The 20,778-nt window shown below is 35.9% G+C and overlaps 1 protein-coding gene across 1 annotated transcript in view; it reads left to right on the forward strand.

The window, feature by feature from the left end:
• Window positions 1–19,951, forward strand: part of LOC107699886 (neural cell adhesion molecule 1-like) — a 125,923-nt gene extending 105,972 nt beyond the window's left edge. Inside the window, exons 17-25 of the mRNA XM_016501310.1 lie at window positions 1,847–1,861; window positions 2,326–2,358; window positions 4,814–4,816; window positions 9,855–9,979; window positions 10,068–10,248; window positions 15,029–15,224; window positions 15,492–15,608; window positions 16,962–17,552; window positions 18,615–19,951. Coding sequence (XP_016356796.1) covers window positions 1,847–1,861; window positions 2,326–2,358; window positions 4,814–4,816; window positions 9,855–9,979; window positions 10,068–10,248; window positions 15,029–15,224; window positions 15,492–15,608; window positions 16,962–17,552; window positions 18,615–18,735 — 1,382 coding nt within the window. The 3' untranslated portion in view covers window positions 18,736–19,951. The remainder of the gene's footprint in view (window positions 1–1,846; window positions 1,862–2,325; window positions 2,359–4,813; window positions 4,817–9,854; window positions 9,980–10,067; window positions 10,249–15,028; window positions 15,225–15,491; window positions 15,609–16,961; window positions 17,553–18,614) is intronic.
• The last annotated feature ends 827 nt before the right edge of the window (window positions 19,952–20,778 follow it).

Consider the following 20,778-nt stretch of genomic DNA (forward strand, 5'->3'; position numbering starts at 1 on the left):
CTCTCATTTTACTGAATTACAAATCCGGCATTACAGCATGACATTATATAATTTTAATTAATTAATTTAATTATAAATATTTAATCATTATATTAAAGGTTAAGTGTGTATTTTTATCAATTAATGAATAACTAATACCGTATCAGGGTTATTATTGTTAATTAGAACTAAAACCATTAAAAAAAAAATCGTTGCTTGAAATAAAATAAATGTTAGCTAAATTTCAAATATGTTAGTCTTAAATCTAGATTATTTCAGCTAGTTGCCAAGCCATTTGTCATTTTATTTTAGTTTAACTTAAAGTACTAAAATAACTCAAACTAAAACAGAAAATTGTACGTACATATGTACGTAAGTAAATAAATAAATAAAAAGAAAATAATAAAAAGTATATAGACATTAAAAAACTAATAAAAATGTAAAACACATGAAAACAAACAAAAATACTATTTTAACTAACATTAAACTGAAAAATAAAAATAAAAAAATTTCAGTAAAAACTTATAGATAGATTACTTTATTTTTATTTAATATATTCTAATAACTTTCCCCCCTTTTTTTTTTATCTAGACAGTTCCATTTTTTAGTAAAAAAAATCTGACTGCAACTCTGTCACTATCATGCACTCCAGACAGGCTTTTGCATGGTTCTTTTTGAGCTGTGGCTTCTTTTGTGCCTCCCTCCAATACAGGCCAGTATTATGTAGAGTTCTTGATATGGTTGACTGGCTCACCTTTACTCTGTTCTCAGCTGAACTGAACTGAACTGTTGCTCCTTCAGAGTAATTGTTAGCTCGTCTGTGACGACTCTCAAGAGTTTTGAAGGACCAGCTTTTCTAGGCAACACCAGGGTGGTTTTATGTATTTGACATTTTTTGACAATGTATAAACAGTTCCCACTTGGCTATCCAGCGTTTGCACTTTTTTTTTTTTTTTTGCACAAGTTATGTATTATTCATCATGAAGAGAAACCTGGTGGTTATTTTAATCATTCGTAGGTAGAAGCCTATGGATTTACTGTAAATGTAAGATAAAAACTGCCACAGCATATTTCTATCATTTCTGACAAGAATATTACAACACGTTCACATTAAAATTGCGAATTTTGACTTTCATTGCATAGAAATAGATCACAAAGGACTACATATTAATGTAATATTAGTAATTCAGTGCAATGAGAACACTGGTCTTGATGCATTTGCAAATTACTGTGTATAAATAATAAATGCTTGGCAGGTTTATTGCTGCTAAGCACATTCATATACACTGGTCACACCTTTCATAAATGATTTCTTATATCAATAATTGATTCATCTACAAGAAATCTGACTGGTAAGAACAGAACATCTTGTTCTCACACAGGACATAAAATTCTGCCAACATTCCACAAAACATCAATAAAAATCAATCAACCACAAGAATATTCTTGTGATTTGTGTTGATATTCTCATCACTATAATCACCACACACATCTACCCTCTTACTCCCCCTGGTGGTTGTGTGATCAGCGGGATGTTTTGGACTTCCAGAAATGCCATTATCACATCATATACTCAACCCATTGTGCACTGGGATTTATTTCCTGTCAGTACATGAAACAAAACCCATTTAGTGCTGAAATCTCCAGAATGTAGTCCAGAGAGTAATGACTCTAACTCAGGTAAAGTATGAGTGATGAGAGAGTATTGCTGTCTGATCTTGTTACCAGCTTTTACCCTTTGACATTTTCAGACTTTTCTTTTTTTTTTTCATCCTGTCAATTTATGTGATTTTTCCCATATTTTGTTTCCCATTTGTATGGTTTTTTTTGTTTGTTTTTTTTTTTCATTTTCCACCGGATCCTTTAGAGTATTCTTACACAAGTAAGTCCCCCTGTGATCATTGGCTTTTGATATCATTCGTATTTCTTCGTATTTTATTATTTGGTAATATCTTGTCTAGTGGTTATAGGATTTAAAGACCCCATGAAATCAAGATGAGAGTTTTATGGCTTTAAGTCCATGTCTGTTATGAGATCAGCCATATGTTATCGTACTCGCAAAAATTTACTAAATTAAAATATAATTTTTGTGCTCTTTAGAATGAGAATGTCCTATCCTCTAACATTACCTGCCTCTGATTAGCAGTAGCAAGTATCAAACCATCATGGTTGTGACAAACTAAAGGCTCCTTCCTTTTTCATCAGGAAATACAATAACACATTAAAGATAATAGGGCTTGTCATGTGCTCTTATGGGGTCTTTAAGTTCATATGCTAGCTTTTTCCTCCATTACAGTTATCAAACTAAATAAAAGTGAACGTTTTCTTTTTTCATCTGCTCCCTAGATGGGATTTTTCATTTTCACACTGAGGACACAGGTTTGTTATGCAGCTGTATGGTGATCTTCATAGTTATGATTATATAATATTAAAAGCGAAACCAAAAAGATCCTTCTGTAGGTAATATAAAGAGTTAATATTGTATTATGCTCTAGTTTTGTGGCTGCAATAAAGCCTTCGCATGTTTTATCTTTAGGCAACACACAGTTAATCCAATTATAGTACACGTAAAGTATTTCAAGTTTAGCAACTTTAAATATTTCTTTAGTGATTGAGATCCAGTGTGATGTGCTTACAGTATCACATGCTTTGTCCAAAAACTAATGCATGATCCTCAGGTATTATATCAATACTTCAGTGTTTCCTCTGTTTTTTATTGAGAAATATGATTTGACAACTTATCAGTAATGTTTGCATAAGCAGCCATCACTATCATACAGGATTTGAACAAACCTTTAACTAAGTATTACAGTTGAATACATAACTTTTTCCATACCATTTGTGCTGAGCACCTGATTAACACCTCAAATTGTCCTGCAAAAGCAGTCTTGTTACTTTAATAAGCATTTTTTTTTACCTGGCAGATGATAAAACTGGTAGAAAAGTCCCATAAACTTAAGAAAGGGACCCAAGCCATATAATGTCATATAGACCTGGTGGTGGGCCCTTTAGAGCTGAGCAGCCATCTAGAACAACCTCTTAGCAACACCCTAGCAACCACCAAGAACACCCTAAGAACTGTGTAGCATTATGTTAAGAACCACTCAGAACAATTTAGCAGCCACATAGCAGATCACTGACAACTACTCCGTAAACTTACTGGTAGATAGCAACCAGATAGCAACCGCCAGAACACCCTCGCAGCTGTTTAGAAATGCATTATACACCACTCAGAACTTAAGCATCTACTTAGCAACACCCTAGCAACCAGCAAGAACACGTTGACAACCACTGGGAAAACTTTAACAACCGCATAACCACCCGCAACACTTTAGCAACCGCATGGCAACTTAGTAGCAACCACCTTAGAAACAGTATAGCAACACACTAAAAACCATTGAGAACAATTTTGCAACTGCATATCGACATGCTGACAACCAACACGCTGAGCAACCACCAAGAACACCCTAGCAACTGCTTAGAAAGAAAGACTTCAACAACCACTCAGAACACTTCAACAACCAAATAGCATTGCAGTAGCAACCACCAAGAACACTGTAGTAACCATGTAACCACCCTAGCAACACACTAACAACCACTCAGAACACTTAGCAACCACTGAAATCACCTTTGTAACCACATAGCAACACATTAAGAAACACTCTGAACAACTTGGCAGGCACACAACTACTAGGAAAAATGTAGCAACCACGTACTGTACCAACCACAAAGAACACCTTAGAAACAGCATAGCAACATGCTAAGAACCACTCAGAACAAATTTTCAACTGCATAGCAACATGCTGACAACCATAGCAACCAAACAGTGACATAGCTGTGCCATAGCAGTCAAACAGAACACTTTAGCGACCACCAAGAACACCCTAGCAACTGCTTAGAAAGAAAGGCTCTAACAACGTCTCCGGATATTTCCACGACTAAATACCAATGCAGTAGCAACCACCAAGAACACTGTAACCACGTAACCACCCAAGCAACACCAAAATAACCACCCAGAACACTTTAGCAGCCACTTAGCAACTCCATAGTAACCACAAGAACACCTTAGAAACAGCATAGCAACATGTTAAGAACCATTCAGAACAATTTTGCATCTGTATAGCAACATGCTGAACAACCACCAAAAACACCCTAGCAATTGCTTAGAAAGAAAGTCTCCAACAACCACTCAGAACACTTCAACAACCAAATAGCATTGCAGTAGCAACCACCAAGAACACTGTAGTAACCATTTAAGCACCCTAGCAACACACTAACAACCACTCAAAACACTTAGCAACCCTTAAGCAACCACCAAGAACACCCTAGTAACTGTGTAACCTCCTAGTAACACACTCCACTTAGAAAAATTTTGCAACTGCGTAGCAACACAGTGACAGCCAAGCAGCTGCATAGCAACTGCTGAGAAATGCGCTATGAACCACTCCATACCAAACCAGGTTTTGTACAAGCACCACTCACATTTTCTTCAGAATATGTACAAATAATTTAATTTCAGTTGTGTTTAAATCAAACCATATGCTCAATCTCTCAGAGGAAATCCTGCTCAGTGTGTCTCTGCTTCTGTGCTCAATGTTGTGATCTTTGTGATTAAAGCCATTTTGAGTTGCTTGGTTTTGTGTTTCTCTGCAGTTTGTTCTAACCCTTGAATCTTTTTTTTTTTTCAAATAGTTTACATATTTTTCTGTATTTTTGTATCTTTCATGCAACCTCTTCCAATTTCCTTTCAACCAATCATGTGCGTGCGTATGATGTGACTGTGTCATGTGGCTTGCATGGTGCTGGTGATGTCATCATCCACACTGATGAGCAGAAGGTAAACACTCGGGCCCGGCTCCATTCTCTCATGTACAGGATTAGCCTTCACTCACATCAGAATCACCGCATCCATTCCTAAGCAGCCATTATAACTCACTCCTGTCACATTTCTAGAATTAAATCCCCTCAGACAGGTCATGAAAATTCATCCATTCCCAATTTTTAACGGAGACTGTTACCCTTGAGCAACCACTGTGCTCTGACTGCACAAATTATCTTCCGTGGTGAATATGCAATCAGGAAAAAAAGTTGATGCCGTGTCCTGCCAACCATGGAAATTACATCAAAAGCTCTGGAGCTAAAAAAACTCATCCCCAGAGCGATCGCTGGGTACGACAATCTCGCTCTTTTATGTTCAGTCTAAACATTTTGACAAGCAGAGGGTTTACAGACACTCTACACTGACGTCCTTTCATCTTATGCTGCTTTGAATATGCTGTTACCAGTGTACAATTATATCCAAAGTAGGAAATCCCTAAAAAAAATGCTACAGTAGACACTGCGAGTGGTTGAACTCAATGGTTTATTTATTCTCCAGTTTCAAGCATGTTTCAGTAACTTTCACAGTACCGCATTTCCTTTCAATATACCTTTGAACCTTTTAGAGGGGTCCTCCTCTCCTCTCCGAAGTTTGTCCTTTGAAGATCCGGTTGTTTTTGCCTGCATGTAAATTTTATGATGACTCTGTACAGAAAAATATTGACTTTCTTTTCAGTGCACATTTGCTTACTTTGCTTGCACACCTTGACTAATGATATAGGTTTTATGATGTTTCTGTGATTGGATATTGGTCTATGTTTTGCTTGTCTTTTTATAAGACAAAAATGTAACAGTTGCACCATTTTACGTCTTATTTAAAAACCACAATAAATCTAGTTCAAGCATGCGATATCTGCAGTTAAATAGTGCCATGTGTATTTAAAGTAATAGTTCACTCAAATATTTAAATTCTGTCATTAATTACCCACCCTCATAAGACCTTTGTTTGTATTCGGAATGCAAATATAGATATTTTTGGTATTCTCATGTGACCAAATTTTTCAAAAAGTTCATAAAGACATACCCTGCAACCAAGGCGAACCTAGGCGAAAAACTATGCGAGCCAAGTAGTATGCCCGAATTCATAGTATTCATAAAATAGCAGGCGAAAAGTACCCGGATGACCTACTACTACCAGCAAGATTCTGAAGTGCGCATCCAATAGACAATGGACTTTACTATCCCATGATGCCATGGGAGTTGTGAAAGCGACACAACTGATAGGTCACATGACAGTGAAAACATGGCGGATGTGGTACATTTGCATTTTATTCATACTACACACATTCATAGAACATACTTTTTAACAGCCACGGAGCAAATGTAGTTCTGCCATGACAACTCTCGGAGAGTTTAGCATGGTAATATACATGGAAATGTCAAAGTGTTTGGTTTTGGTGGAATAGATCTGCTGCGCTTCTGCTCCTGCAGGGCAAGAACAGAAACTTGCTACTGCCAGTACATCTACAGACATGCTGCTGTGAGCATGTAAGAAATACTGCTGCTGTACATATAACATATATGAAACAACCCCATATAAAACATACATGAAATCACCCTGTAGCAGATCTATACAAGTGGAGCTGGGGAAGGTGGAGGGTTTCTAAAGCGTGCTGCAACTGCTACAGTGGGCACTAGCCGAGTATTTGAATGTTTGAGCAGCAAGCTCATTGGCTGCTGATACGAAAAGAACCAATCAGCTGCGCCACGTGAATAATGTCATTATGTCAGATTGAGTTAGAACCTATCGGCCTGCGCCATCTTGAGTTTCATGACAGAACTTTGTATTACCTACTAGACAGTACACGATTTCGGACACAGAAATAGTAAAAGTAATCCATATGAATGGAGTGGTTTAAAAAGTCTTTTAATGTTCACTTTATATGATGAACAGATATAATTAGGCTTTTATTTGCATATAAAGATTGATTAACATACAGAGCAAAGTAAATATGCTAAACAGAAGCTCAGCTGTGCTTGCTTGACACGCAAGAACAAAATTCAGTTCTCTTGCATCAAGATCCTAAGATGAACAAAAGTCTTATGGTTTTGGAATTAAATGAGGGTTAGTAAATGATAAGAGTTTTCATTCTTGGGTGAACTATTCATTTAAGTAATTGTTATTGTATTAACATGCCTCCTTTCTATGTAAACAAGGGTCATGATAGATTGCCAGTTTAAACTGAATTGGCTTTTTTTTTATTCCAATTTGATTACTGAATTTGAATTAAGGTAGCAAACCGGCTGCAGAATTTCAATTTGAATTTGAATGTAAGGAAGTAAATAAATTTCAAAGAATGCAGCATTTTTTTTCTAAAAAGCAAAGTGTGCTAAGAAACACTTTGAATGTTGAAAAAAAAAAAACATTTTTAAAAGTTTATAAAGGTTTATAGGCCTTAAAAACCAGGAGGATGATATGTGCATTTGCTTTTAGTTTGTATTTTTCATCATATTCATTGTGGGTCAGAGTATAAGAACTGTTGAATTCCTGAAATGTATTATCTGTGTTGAACTACAATTTCTTTCATTCCAGCTCAACTTCCTGTGATTGTGGCCAATTCAACTCAAACTCCAACTAATGGAATTGAAAGCCCAATTCTGAATTTGCCCAATTTGCCCGACCTAGTACTTACTCAGTAGCAACCTGCAAATTAGGCCATTGTGGGGTTTGTTTGAGATATTACCTAATTTGCATAACGCCTTTAGTGAATCCGTTGCTAAAACAACGCAGTCAGTGTGTGCAAATAAATGGCGCAATTCATTCTTGGTGATTTCCCCCCAGAATATCTCAATGTAGCTGCCATTAAGATAATGACCATGCAAGTTCATTTGCAAACATGTAAAACTCTTAATTTTAGTCTCATTTAATTTATTGCTGTTTGCTCCCTTGTGTAGATGATAATTTCATTCACTGTATCCTGTAGGGACAGATGGCTAAGGAGGATGGAATTAATCATGCAGTGCTGCACTTTCATTATTTAAGAGATGAGTGTTTATTGATGACCCTTTAAACTGTCAGTCGAGTAGAATAGCTGCTTTTTAATTGAGCCGATCGTTTGGGATTGGAGCCCCTCGCATCAGTTAGTGGGGCTTATGCCATTTTACGTGCTGCACTTTTATGACTTCAGACCACATTAAGATTAATTACTGCATTTTTATCACATCTCATTCAGTTTTTGCAGTTACGATAGTGTTTTGTAGCAGAAGATCCTTAGAGAATTTGAGCTGTACCTCTCGGGGAAAAATAAAATCCTCCTTTGTTGGAAAGGTGAATCTATTGATGTATTGACGGCATTGATAATTTCACCACTGCATGGACAAAATTTAGGGTGTTAGTGATTAATATCAGGATAAACAAGAACTCCAAACAAAATTAAAGAAAAAAGATTGTATGAATGAAAGCATCTCTCTCGTACAGGCTAATAGCTAATTACTGGCTTAATGAGAGTAAATGCCTTCATTTTTCCAACCGCGATGTACACACGTAGCTTCTGCCTGCAATGTTGTCACTCTGTGCTTCAAACTAATGTAGTGAATCAAACGAGCATTCGCTGGTCATTAAAATGAAATGGATCATGATGGCCCATGAAGGAGCATCCTCAGTGAACAGCACCATAGAAATATTCCCAATTCACAGCGTGGTAATACACGACTGCTCTGTAGGAATGTTCACAGTTCACCGTGACCTCCAAATATCAGCCTACTCATCTAAGGAGCCACAGCCAATCAGCATGTGTCATATTATTCTATTACTCACTTATATGGAATCACTGGCATGTAGGAGGCTAAGAATCGTGGGAGTTGGAAAATTGACAACTTTTAATGCACGTAATTAGTGGATGACTGGCATTTCATTGGCCAGAATTGCTATCTACAGATCTGGGTGGCCAATCGTGTAATGCTGATATATGCATAATACAATTTAAATTTGCTGTATCTTATTTTTTTTTATTTGCCCCATATGTACAATTCTGGCTCAAGTCAAATGGCATGAGTTTAGAGTAGTGATGCAACCATTTCGATGATTGATCTGTCAGTAATTTAATTAATAGTTTTTTTAACATTTATTGAAAATTGTATTGCTTTAATAATATTATTATGAGTTATTTGTATATTGGAGTGACTGCCTGTTTATTTGAACAATAACAGATGGAGGACTGTTTAAGAAACCTGTTTGAAAACCATAATATATTTTGGTGCGTCTACTGAAAATTACACATTGTGTCAGATGTACACAAATTGTAAAAATTAAGTGAATTAAATAGAATTAAACTTTATTTTACAATGTGTACTTTGGTAAGATGTTAAAATAAAGTCTTTATAAATTGACATGACTGTCAATTTCAAAGTTCTGTTATTCAACATGATTGACATGGTTATCAGTCAATGTCGAAAATCTCAAAATAGTCAAATATCGCTCTATGTATCGACCTTTTACTACCCATAATACCAATATTTAATGCTGATCTTCATTCCTGGTTTGGACCTTTCTACCTTTTACACATCTTCATTTTTAAAGGGATATTTAATCTAAAAATGAAAAATCTGTAATCATTTATTCACCTTTATGTCATTCCAAACCATAAGACTTTTGTTCATCTTCGAAACACAAATGAAACCTAAGATATTTCTGTCCCTGCATTGCAAGTCCATGCAACCAAAACTTTGACACTTCAAAAAGTTTATGAAGACATCATAAAAGTAATCCATATGAATTGAGCACCTTAATCAAAGTCTTCTGAAGGGACACAGTTGCTTTATATGATGAACAGGTTTTATTTAGGCTTTTATTCACATATAAAAGCATAGTGCACATCCAATATGGTAAACAGAAGCTTGTTTGATGTACAGATTTGGTGGATGACTTTGGTTTCAAAGATGAAACAAAGTCTTACAGGTTTGGGATGACATGAGAATTACATTTATTTTTAGGTGAACTATTCCTTTTAGTTATCATGCTTTTTTCTCACGTCATTGTAACTGGTTTGTTGTTGTAGGAGAGCCAAGTTCCCCTATACTAGAGGGCACTCTACAACCCAAAGGCAATTCTCTCAAAGTTAAATGGACCAAACAAGATGATGGAGGGTCACCAATCACACATTATTTGGTCAAATACAAAGCTGTGAGTATCCAAATATGAAATATTTTATGTGATCCTTCTTATTTTGGTTGCAACTATGTTAGTCTCATGCTTGTTCGTTGGTACACAGAGGGAAGACTCTGATTGGAAGCCCGAGATCCGTCTGCCTAATGTGAGCGAGTATGTAATGCTGATTGGGCTGGAGTGGGACACCGAGTATGACGTGTTCGTGGTGGCAGAGAACCAGCAGGGCAAGTCCAAGCCTGGCACTCTGACCTTCAGAACCTCATCGGAGCCTGCAGCTACCACAGGTAACCACCATCCATCCATCCCTCCCTCCTTCCTTCTCTCCTCCCATCCATCCTTCTCTGTGCTCACCCTCGCTGCTGGTCTCAAGCACACTGATTTTAACAGCTGACTCAGAGCTGTAATGACACCAAACATGCGAATGCATTGTGGGCCATCTCTTACGCTGCATGATAAACAGCGAGTCATGCTACATGGCAGATCACGAAACACACGGACAAAACACTTGGCTCATTCATATGGGATTCTTGATGCCATATTTCTATAACATAAGATTACTGTGAGACGGTGATGTCAGTTTCCAAGCTGGCCATTCAAGCTGTTTTAGATTTAGCCAAATATGTAAGGTGGGGAGACAGAGGGGCAATTTTGATCACAAACAAGCCAGATGACAATTATTCAGCAAATGCTCAGTAGATTTATTTTTCTGCTTGACCAAAAAAAAAAAAAAAGTGTCATTGTTTTACTTTGTGAAATTCTTGTTTTTAAAGTGTATTTTATGTTTTATATATATATGTATATATATATATGTATATAATATGTATCATATGTATATTTTAAATATTAGCCAATGTATTGTAAAAAAACTGTAAATGTTATATTGTACAAGTATTAGTAAAAGTATTGTTAAAAATGTATATTTAGTATGATGTGTATATAAAATTATATTGTATAGTTATATATATATATATATATAATGAATAACTATTACAAAATACATTGGGCGCAACAAAAAATCAAACAAGTTATAATTATATATAATTACAAGTTTATAATTAAAATCAGGGATTCTATATATATATATATATCACAAAGTAATACAATCACTTATTTTTATAATATCGTCCAATATCCTATATTGTACCGATATGTTCCCTATTTTAACCTAATCACTAATTTATACAGGATTGACATTTTGCATGTTGATTGCAAAATCAGCATTGCTTCTTGGAAAAAAAATATATAATTTGTTTTGCATGTTCAGTTAACTTTGTAAAGCGTGTTTTGTTTCTATAACACAGGAATCAACAGACCTCTTGCATTCACATGCAGGTACACTCTGAGTCGCTGTCTCTGTAATGTTATTGACTTGGCCTCCATCCACCTGTGACTAGGCTAACCCTCAGCATTAGCAGCAGGGCAGTAGCCCAATGCATCTGCCGTTCCCCCCTGCCTGAAGGATCACTTCCTGCTTACGAACCCTGCCTAGTGTGCTGCGGCTACCCAGAAACTGGGGGTTGCGGTCTAGTCAGGCATGCCATGGCCACAGCTGGGGTTCACCGCTTCACTTGTAATGTAACTAGCATCTGGTGCTTCTTAATGCAGAGAGACTTTGTCTGTCCCTCGCTGTCTCTCTCTGTCTCTCTCTCTCTCTCTCTCTCGCTCTCATTAACACTCTAAGATGGCCCTCTGGACGTAGGAGGACTGAATCGCTGCTCTCTTTGGCATACTAGGCTGTGAATGGCCCACATCCAAAGGCTGTTTGTCTCACTCACACCTCGGAGTACAGAACCGCACTCCTCACAGCATGCCAATGAGACCACATCACCTCCTGACTAACTTTACTCAACATGTTTTATTTTTTACTGTGATAACTAACATTAAAGTTGAGAACAGCTTGGATTTTGACGTATTAGAATTCTGCAACATTTTGCAGTGCTTTAATGTAGTGCTTATAGTTTTAAGTAACATTTATGCACATACTTACTCAAAATAACCATTTCAGCAACTTGTGTGCAAGTTTTGTTTATTTAATCATATTTGGCATTTCATAACCTCTTAACTGAATATTTTATAAGATCTCATGCATTATTCTGCTGTTTGTTAATGAACTGTGTACATCTTGGAGCTACAATGTTAGTACCGGCATATTTCATAACACAGTGGAGATTTATTTAATGCGGATGCATATTGTACATTCTTCACAACAAATCTGTTCCCTCCTTATGGAAAACGTCTGGTACAGACTCTTTATCTCTCTCTGCCTAACAGTTTTTAAGTGACATTTTTGGCTAATTATGTAATTTTTCTTGTTTTAATTTATATACATGTAATTTCAGGGTTTCTATACACACACACATCTTATTTTAGTATCATTGAGATTATATTTATGAATGATTCAGTTTTTTATTTTGTTTTCATTTTAATCTTATTTAATTTTTTTGTAATTTTGTTGTTTTTGTCTTTATGTATATGTATGACTATATTTTTATTAATGCTTATTAATGCTAATGCATAGTTAAACTTATGCTAGATGAAATAAAGAAATAACTGTTCCATTGTCACAGATAAATGAGTTCACGTCCAATTTGTTCTGCTGCTCTGCTGTTGTTAGCGTTCAGCTATTCCACATTTCTCATCTACTTTGAAACAAAACTACACAGCACTGAGCTCTTCATTAGCCGCTTGCGCTGTAGAGCATTGTTTGTTTAATGCAGTAGTTCTTCGAGGACATTTTTCAGACCATTTTTGTGGTTTCAAAGTCATATAAAGAAGTAAATGTACTCTCTAATTAGCTTAAAATATAATTAATATCTTGTTCCCTGCTACTCGCTGTGTGGGCTGTGAGGTACACTGTGTTTTTGGTCTACATTATAAAGTGAAGTGCTAATTCTGTGTGTTTTGCATAATCTTCAGTAACATCGCCTTGTTATTATCCTCGTTATAGTGCAATAAACAACTCCCACCATTCCATTAAAACCATTTGCTGGGCTTTTGCATGTCTTGTTTTGTTAACTGGGTCATCCTCAGGACGTGGTGCCATTTATGCAAGAACATTTCAGGAATATATATATATATAAATATATATATATATATATATATATATATATTCTAAATGACAAATGGTTTTTTTTATAATCTGACTTTAAATTATTATTATTAAATTTTTTAAGCTATCTCTTCAGGAACACTGAGCCTCATAGACAAGAGTAACTCCAATTGCAACTTAAGGAAATACAAAATATATTCAGTTTCAGATGACCAAAAGCTTAAAATGACTGTGCTTTTTAATTTATGCCATTAAAAAAAGTTACATTTTTATATCGGTCGCATCCAGTCTATAGACATCTGTACTGTATTGTGTGAGTAAAGCTGCATTGTGTCATTCCAGTGGCATTAGATGGAATTAACTGAACGCTAAGCCCCGCCTTAAAACAATACTTATAATACCTTAGCAACTGTTTTAATTTTTTAATGCAAGTTTATGGAGGATCTGTGTTTGGGTAGTTTTAAATGCAATTTAACAGTATTCTCTTGAGGGGCAGAGCTTAGCGGATAGTTGCAAAAACAATGAAGAAATAATGAACCAGAAGGTCATGAAATAAGTTTTTAGAGAATGAATAATAATAATGTATGGTCTCTGTGGGCTTCTCTGTGTTTACAAACAACAATTACTTTTGCAGTTCCATGTAGTGCTGCTAATGATGCAGAAATGACACGTTTTATCTTAAAGAACGAGAGAGTCAAACACTAAGTTAAAAGCAGAGAGAGAATTTATCTTGTCTGTCTTATATTCTTCTTTTGCTCTATGGATTGTTTGAACTAAAACTGTACCAGTCCTTTGGGATCAAACTTTGTAACAAACCTTTCAGATGTTATTTTATTACTTAAAAGACTTTTTGAGGCTTCTACTTACTGTAAAGTTTGGAAAAACAGCAATGTATTATAGTCATCACTAGGGCTATTGTTCACATGTGACATTATTAAATTCATTTTTATATAATGTTGTAGTGTCCTTTTTTTTAATATGCAAAAGTTTAGAGTCTGCATTTATTTAAAAAAATGCTGTAAAAACAGTAGTATTGTAAAATATGATTAGAATTTAAAATAACAAATCTTCAGTGTCACATGATCTTTCAGAAATTATTATTATTAATGTTGAAAACAGTTGTGCTGCTTAATATTTTTGTAGAAACATCAGGATTCTTTGATGAAGAGAAAGTTCAAAGGAATAGCTTTTTTGAAATAGACATTGTAAATGTCTTTACTGTCACTTTTGATTAATAAAATGTAATTGCAGAATAAAAAGTGTTTATTTATGCATTTATTTATTTTAAATCTTACTGACCACAAACTTTTGAACAGTGGTGTATGTGTAATTTGCAGTGACACGCTAAGACTTTAATCTGTCATAAATAGCATTTATGTTGTGCCAGTTGCCATCATTATCATCATGATCTTAACTGTCAATGGTGTTTATGGGTAAGTTTTTTCTTTTCTTTTTTAAACTACTGATGATAAACAAACAACATAAAGGTTGGAAAAATGCAGGCAAAGATTGTATCAACATTTAGACACCCTCATGTCATTCCAAACATCTATGACTTATTTTCTTACGCTGATACAAAGGAAGGTATTTTGAAGAATGTTGGTAACAGTTTTGGTTCCCATTGACTTCCATTATATGAACACAAATACAGTGGAGTTCAATGGGAACCAAAACTGTTTGGTTGTAAACATTCTTCAAAATATCTTCTTCTGTATCAGCTTAATTAAGTTGAACATTTCAGAGTGACATGAGGGTGAGTAAATGATGACAGATTTTTCCTAGTCCTAACTTGTGTGTTATATATTCACTGAGTGCACAATTCTGTCTAAAGTTGTTAGCTTTGCCTTATTGCCTTCACCAATTGTCTTCATTTTGCTGAATCCTGATAGTCTTATGATCTGAAAATAACTCATGCTTGCTTGACTGTTACATTGTATATAATTTGTGCATCTTCAGTTTGGGCTGATGATCCTCCTGCTCTGTCTCTTTGTCTGTATCTCTCGTTTCTCCTCAAGACTCCATGGAAGATGGGACGGGCCTGAACACTGGAGTAATTGTTGGTATTCTTATACTGGTGTGTATGCTGCTCTTGCTGATCGTGGACGCCACCTGCTGCTTCCTCAACAAGTGTGGCATCCTCATGTGCATCTGCGGTAAACCCGGGCAAGGCACCAAGGGCAAAGACATAGAGACGGGCAAAGCTGCCTTTGTGTGAGTATCCACAATGCTCTTGCACTATATATATGATAGACTCAAATAAGTTCATATCACACATCGAGAGCAGTCAAGGGCCCTGCATTGTAAAGCATATGAATGTAAAGCATGAATATTTTCAGTCACATAAGCTGTTCTATTAAAGCCCTCTAACCGCCGTGAAAGAAACAAGAGCTTCTCTTATGCCACGACTTTAGTGACCTCATCAAACTCTACTCATTGCTGTATAATGAGCAGATGTGTGTGCCTTCTCTCTGCATGCAGTCAAGATGTGTCTAAAGAGCCCATTGTAGAAGTGAGGACAGAAGAAGAGGCCACGGCCAATCATGATGCAGAAGGCCATCCTGAGCCCAATGAGACCACGCCGCTGACTGAACCAGAGTAAGTTCACTGTTATGTGATAGTAATGTGCTCAATTACTTAATCACATAATCACAGAACATCTGCAATGCCATTAAATCAGTGTTTCCTACACCCTAAATATAACCCTTTGAATCCACCTCCACTACCTATCTTCTATTTTTAAACTTAAAGACAACACCAAACAGCATTTTGCAATGCATTTAAAGCTGCAGTGTGTCATTTCTGTACAGCTAGTGGCACCAAATGGAATTGTGAAAAATAAGAACTGTTTTTCAAACACGTTTCCTTGAACTTATACTGGCACCTGGTGGTGTAAATGTATCATCACAAAGAAGTGCACTATTTGCAATCAGCTGTTATTAGTTTTTAATTTTTTTTTTTAAACAAGCAAAGAGGGTCCTGGTCTGGTGAGCTCAGTAGTTTTTCATCAGAGAATCCTGAAAAAAGTAACATGGTTTCCACAATGTTTCTTGAGCAGCATTTCAGCATATTAAAATTATTTCTGAAGGATCATGTGACACTGAAGATTGGAGTAATGGCTGCTGAAAATTAAACTTTGCCATCACAGAAATAAATTACATTTTAAAATATATTCAAATAGAAAACCGTTTTTAAAAATTGATAATATTTTCACAATATTACTGTTTTACTGTATTTGATCAAATAAATGCAGCCACGGTGAGTATAAAAGACAAAAAAAATGTAAAAATCTTACCTATTTAAAACAGCTTTCGAAACTATTAATAAGTGCATCTTTAAGCATGGGATGACAGTATTATAAAATATTACATAGAGCAGCTATAACATCCATAATGTGATGATACATTCTGAGTCTGACCTGGGTCCTGTTCCCCGTCTCTTTCATTGAATTTTTCTGTTACTTCTCCAGTGTCCTATCAAATAAAGGCAAAAAGCCATGAAAAAAATGGTAAAAATAAATAAATAAAAAATTGGCTTAAAAAATGTTATTGGACATCCATACATCATTTGTTTAAGACCTGAACTTGGTTAAAAAACTTTTTATTATTATTATTCTTTAGAATTATGTGCTCAGGCAGATTGTTCACAATAAGTCTGAGGACATTTATTGAGAAGGTAAACAAATAATTTTGCTTTCATGTTGTCTTTGGCCTCCTGCTCATTTTTCCTACATACTCTTTAATTTTCCCCCACCATATTTCATATTTTAAATCAAGTACTCCCTCTAGTGACCATTAATTGTAACACCACTCTTGCAATACTGTATTTCAAATGAGTATTGCATATGTGTTGTAACCACATACCTCCAATGATTTGGTGTCTCTCCCTTAATGTCTCCCCTCTGTGTCAACATCACCCGTCTGTGTCTCTGTTCTCTCCCTCTTCTCACAGGCAAGTGACGGAAACTGCCGCTGCGGTGGTGGACTTGCCTCTTTCCGTGCCCACTAACTCAGACACAGTCACTGACCTTAGCCAGAGCAGCCCAGTCAGCGAGAGCACCACTCTCACCTCCAGCATCACAGCGCCTCCCTCTGACTCTCCTAACCCCATCCACACGACACCACCCAACAGCAGCACGCCCAAATCTCACACCAAACCCTCCAGCTCATCTCCCCCGTCTTCCGACCCGGCTAATGTTACTCTCCTGGTAGACCTGGGTGATTCCCCAGAACCACAAACTGAGGTTCCTCCAGTGGTCCCTTCAGAAGAACCAGTCCCAGTGCCTCCTCCTTCCCCTTTCAGTGCTGACCAACCAGCTGCTATAAACTCAAAAATCACAGAAAACGAATTAGAGTCGCCCGAGTCTCATGCCACTTTAAATCCCATCAGCCCACAGGGCAGCGTCGCAATCCCCTTAGTGAATCATGAACATGAGATTGATGGAGAGCTCCCACTGGCTCCAGACACAGACGTCCCTCAGGATGGGTCACATGCTGTGGGGACAGCTGGCTCCAGTGGCCCATCTGTTCAAGCACAGGACGAGTATGGATCTCTAGATGTTCTCTCAGTTTGTTGTTTGAGTGTGTTGTTGTGGCCGTTAGATGTTTGTTGTAATTTCACTGCATGTGGTCATCTGAATCTGAATGTGCATGCATTCTTTAGATTTACTCATTTAAAGTTTGAGGCAAAAATAAAAATTCAGTAATTTACTCAGCCTCATGTCGTTCCAAACATGAGAATAAAGGGCAGTTCACATCAAGGACAATAACTATAAAAATAACTATAACTATAAATAATCTTATGAGAATAGGGAAGTCTAACAAAGGAACAATACCATTATTAATGTGAATTCACCATGTTGAAGTATCCTCGTTTGAAAGTGACTTCTGTGTGAGCTTTGCTTCATACAACGCAACAATAATCGCAATAGACAATGAACTTTTTCCCCACAAAATTTCTTAAAACCTTATGGAGTCATATTAAGGGTTGTGATAATAAATATACAGTGTACTGTGAAATAGTGGCACTAAATGACTTATATAAGTTGTTTTTGCTGCATGCGCGCAAAATCTAACAACGCTACCAGTGTAGTCTGATTCATGAATAAATTATTCTTACAAGCCTGTTGTTTGTAATGAAAAAAATGTACAGTGCGAACAGTGTAGGTCGACTCCCCATTCAAATCACTTTTATGAGCCGTTTTTTTTTTTTTTTCTGGTTATGTAGTTCAAAAAGTCAGGTTTTCATCCGTCTAAAACACTGACCTTGTTTATTAACAGTATTAGCAGAAAGAATCTATTTCAGACGTAAGTGCATTATACCTAAATGATTCCGAATCAGCGATGTGAATCAGCATTGAAATGAATAAAGTCTTAGCGGTACGGTGAGCTGTGAATCGCTGAAACCCAGTGAGCTGAACTTACGAAATGAGTCCCAATTCGTGAATGAATCATTCAGACCGGTTTTGTCAACCCGACTAACTGAATAATTTATGAAATGGGCAGAAGAAATAAAGTCATACAGGTTTGGAATGACATGAGGGTGAGTGAGTGATGACCGTGTTCATTTTTGGCTGAACTGTCCCTTTAATGGTTTCAATCACAGGAAAATTCTGGATGATGAGAAGAGTACGACTGAAAACGCAGACCTGAAGAAAGTTGTGCCGGGAACTGGAGCAGAGCCCAACGCCCTCACGCAAACAAACGCCACTGAAAGTAAAGCATGAGAGGACAAGTGAAGGAGTAAAGGTGTCGTGGTGACCAGGAACGTGTTTGTTTAACAGTGCCCTTAATGAATTTTCTGAACAAAACGGTGTATCTACAGACAGAAGTTTCACTTACGATGTACTGTATGTATGCATTTTCCTTTTATTTTTGTTGATTTAAGTAAATTTCCAGAAGTTTCTGTATCAGAGTAAACGGTTATCAAATTCATATAATTCAAAGATATTCTTATAGAGGTTCTTGTGTTTCTTTGTACATTTTTTTTTCTGTCAGACGAATAATTATTATAGCAGGGCATCAAGTTATTCAGGAGAATGGTTTATTCAGTAATACACAAACAATTTATTTACAAAGTACACTGTTAAAATGTAAATGATTTCTCCTATTTTTTTATCATGAGTGTTTGAGGGCTAGGTTCGATTTGTTGTTAGTTTTGTACTTTATTATATTTTATCATTATATTTTATTTACACTTAACTGTTTTGCCTGTTGAATGATAACTCATAATGGAAGTTATGTAAAGATGAAAAAAAATATCGTAAGAAATTTTAACATAACGTTATATGACCGAAAGTCTGATAAAGATTTCAAATTAACCATTTGATTTGCTGCTGAAGTCTTTATTAGATCAGTTTTTACAATCATCGTGTGTTTCTAATATTTGGGATTTATACATTAAATCATTCTTCCAACATGCTCCTAAAGCATCAACTTGAACTAAAATATCTGCTCATTTTTATACCTTGTACCTCTGTATCAAGATCTTTGTTTGTCTTTTTTTTTCTTCACAAAGCTTTGTAGCAATTGCTGATTGTCCTTTTATAACATGACGGATGTTAACAGTCCTGTATGAAACTGAACTGATAGAACACGTGACTCTGAGAAGAGTTCTTATAGCATCACTCATTGCATGACTGTCTGATGTTAAACAAGTCTGGCCTGAGCTGTACGACCTCAGTTTATGGCAGTCTGGTGGAGACATAGTGAAGGTTGTGGTTTCTGGATGTTTTCATGATTTCGATGCTTATAATGTTTTGGACAGAATGAAGGATCATTTTGTTCGCCCATTGTACACAAGTTGTTCAGTTGTTCAGTGCCAGTTTGCCCCAAAACTGTAAATCGTTTCATGTATATACGGATTTGACCCATGAAATAGCAGTATAATAGGTGAGCTTTAAAAGAACATGTAAATTGTGTTGTTCTAACACATTTGAATTAAACTCATTAAAACATGAAAGATTCTCTTAGTTTGTTGTGTTCGTTCAGTAGCATAAAAGTAAATATTAACTCTCTGCATGTTTTTATTTGGTTGATTCATAAAGATCAACAATCTGGTGTTTTTTTAAATGTCTTCAGATTAATGCTCGCTTTCATTTTAAGCATTGTAAACAAATGTATTTTTATCCATTTCTACAAATATGGTAACCAGGATACTCTCCAAAATACTAATCACAATGGTTATTGTTGCTACAATAGAACTGGTTACTTGTTATTGGCCAACACGGTCATCAAAAATGAAATTAAAATGGCAAAAATGTTCTGAAGAAGATCTTTGGAGGAGATCCTATGGTGTTACAGTGGTAGTGGAAAATAGGTTACTTGGTAATATTTTTTAAGTGTCACTTTGGAGTATGTATAATGTATGCATTGTATCCTGTTGAAATTCTTTAGACAGAAAGGAGAAAGTACCTACCTATCAATTATTTTACTTGGCCAGCAGGTGGCACTATTTCACAAGCCTCAAATGTTAGTGGACGAGGTCGTTACGTGACTGCACGTGCTTTCATAGAAACATACTTAACACTAACATATGTATTAATTGTATTTAATATGCATTAAATGCGACTCATAAATGTTTTGAATACAACTTTTTATTTCAATTTCTGAATGAAAAGTAATTGTTTTTTTTGTTTTTACACAAAAAATGTAATAAAATGTAAAAAAAAAAAAAAACCTGGAGATGAAGTCCCATTAACACTTTTAAATTCTTGAAAGAAGAAACGTTGAGTTTGACAAAAACTTGTAGGCTATTTTTTTATTTCTTT

Source organism: Sinocyclocheilus anshuiensis, unplaced genomic scaffold, assembly GCF_001515605.1.
Source record: "Sinocyclocheilus anshuiensis isolate Anshui unplaced genomic scaffold, SAMN03320099.WGS_v1.1 scaffold891, whole genome shotgun sequence".
Taxonomy (NCBI): domain Eukaryota; kingdom Metazoa; phylum Chordata; class Actinopteri; order Cypriniformes; family Cyprinidae; genus Sinocyclocheilus; species Sinocyclocheilus anshuiensis.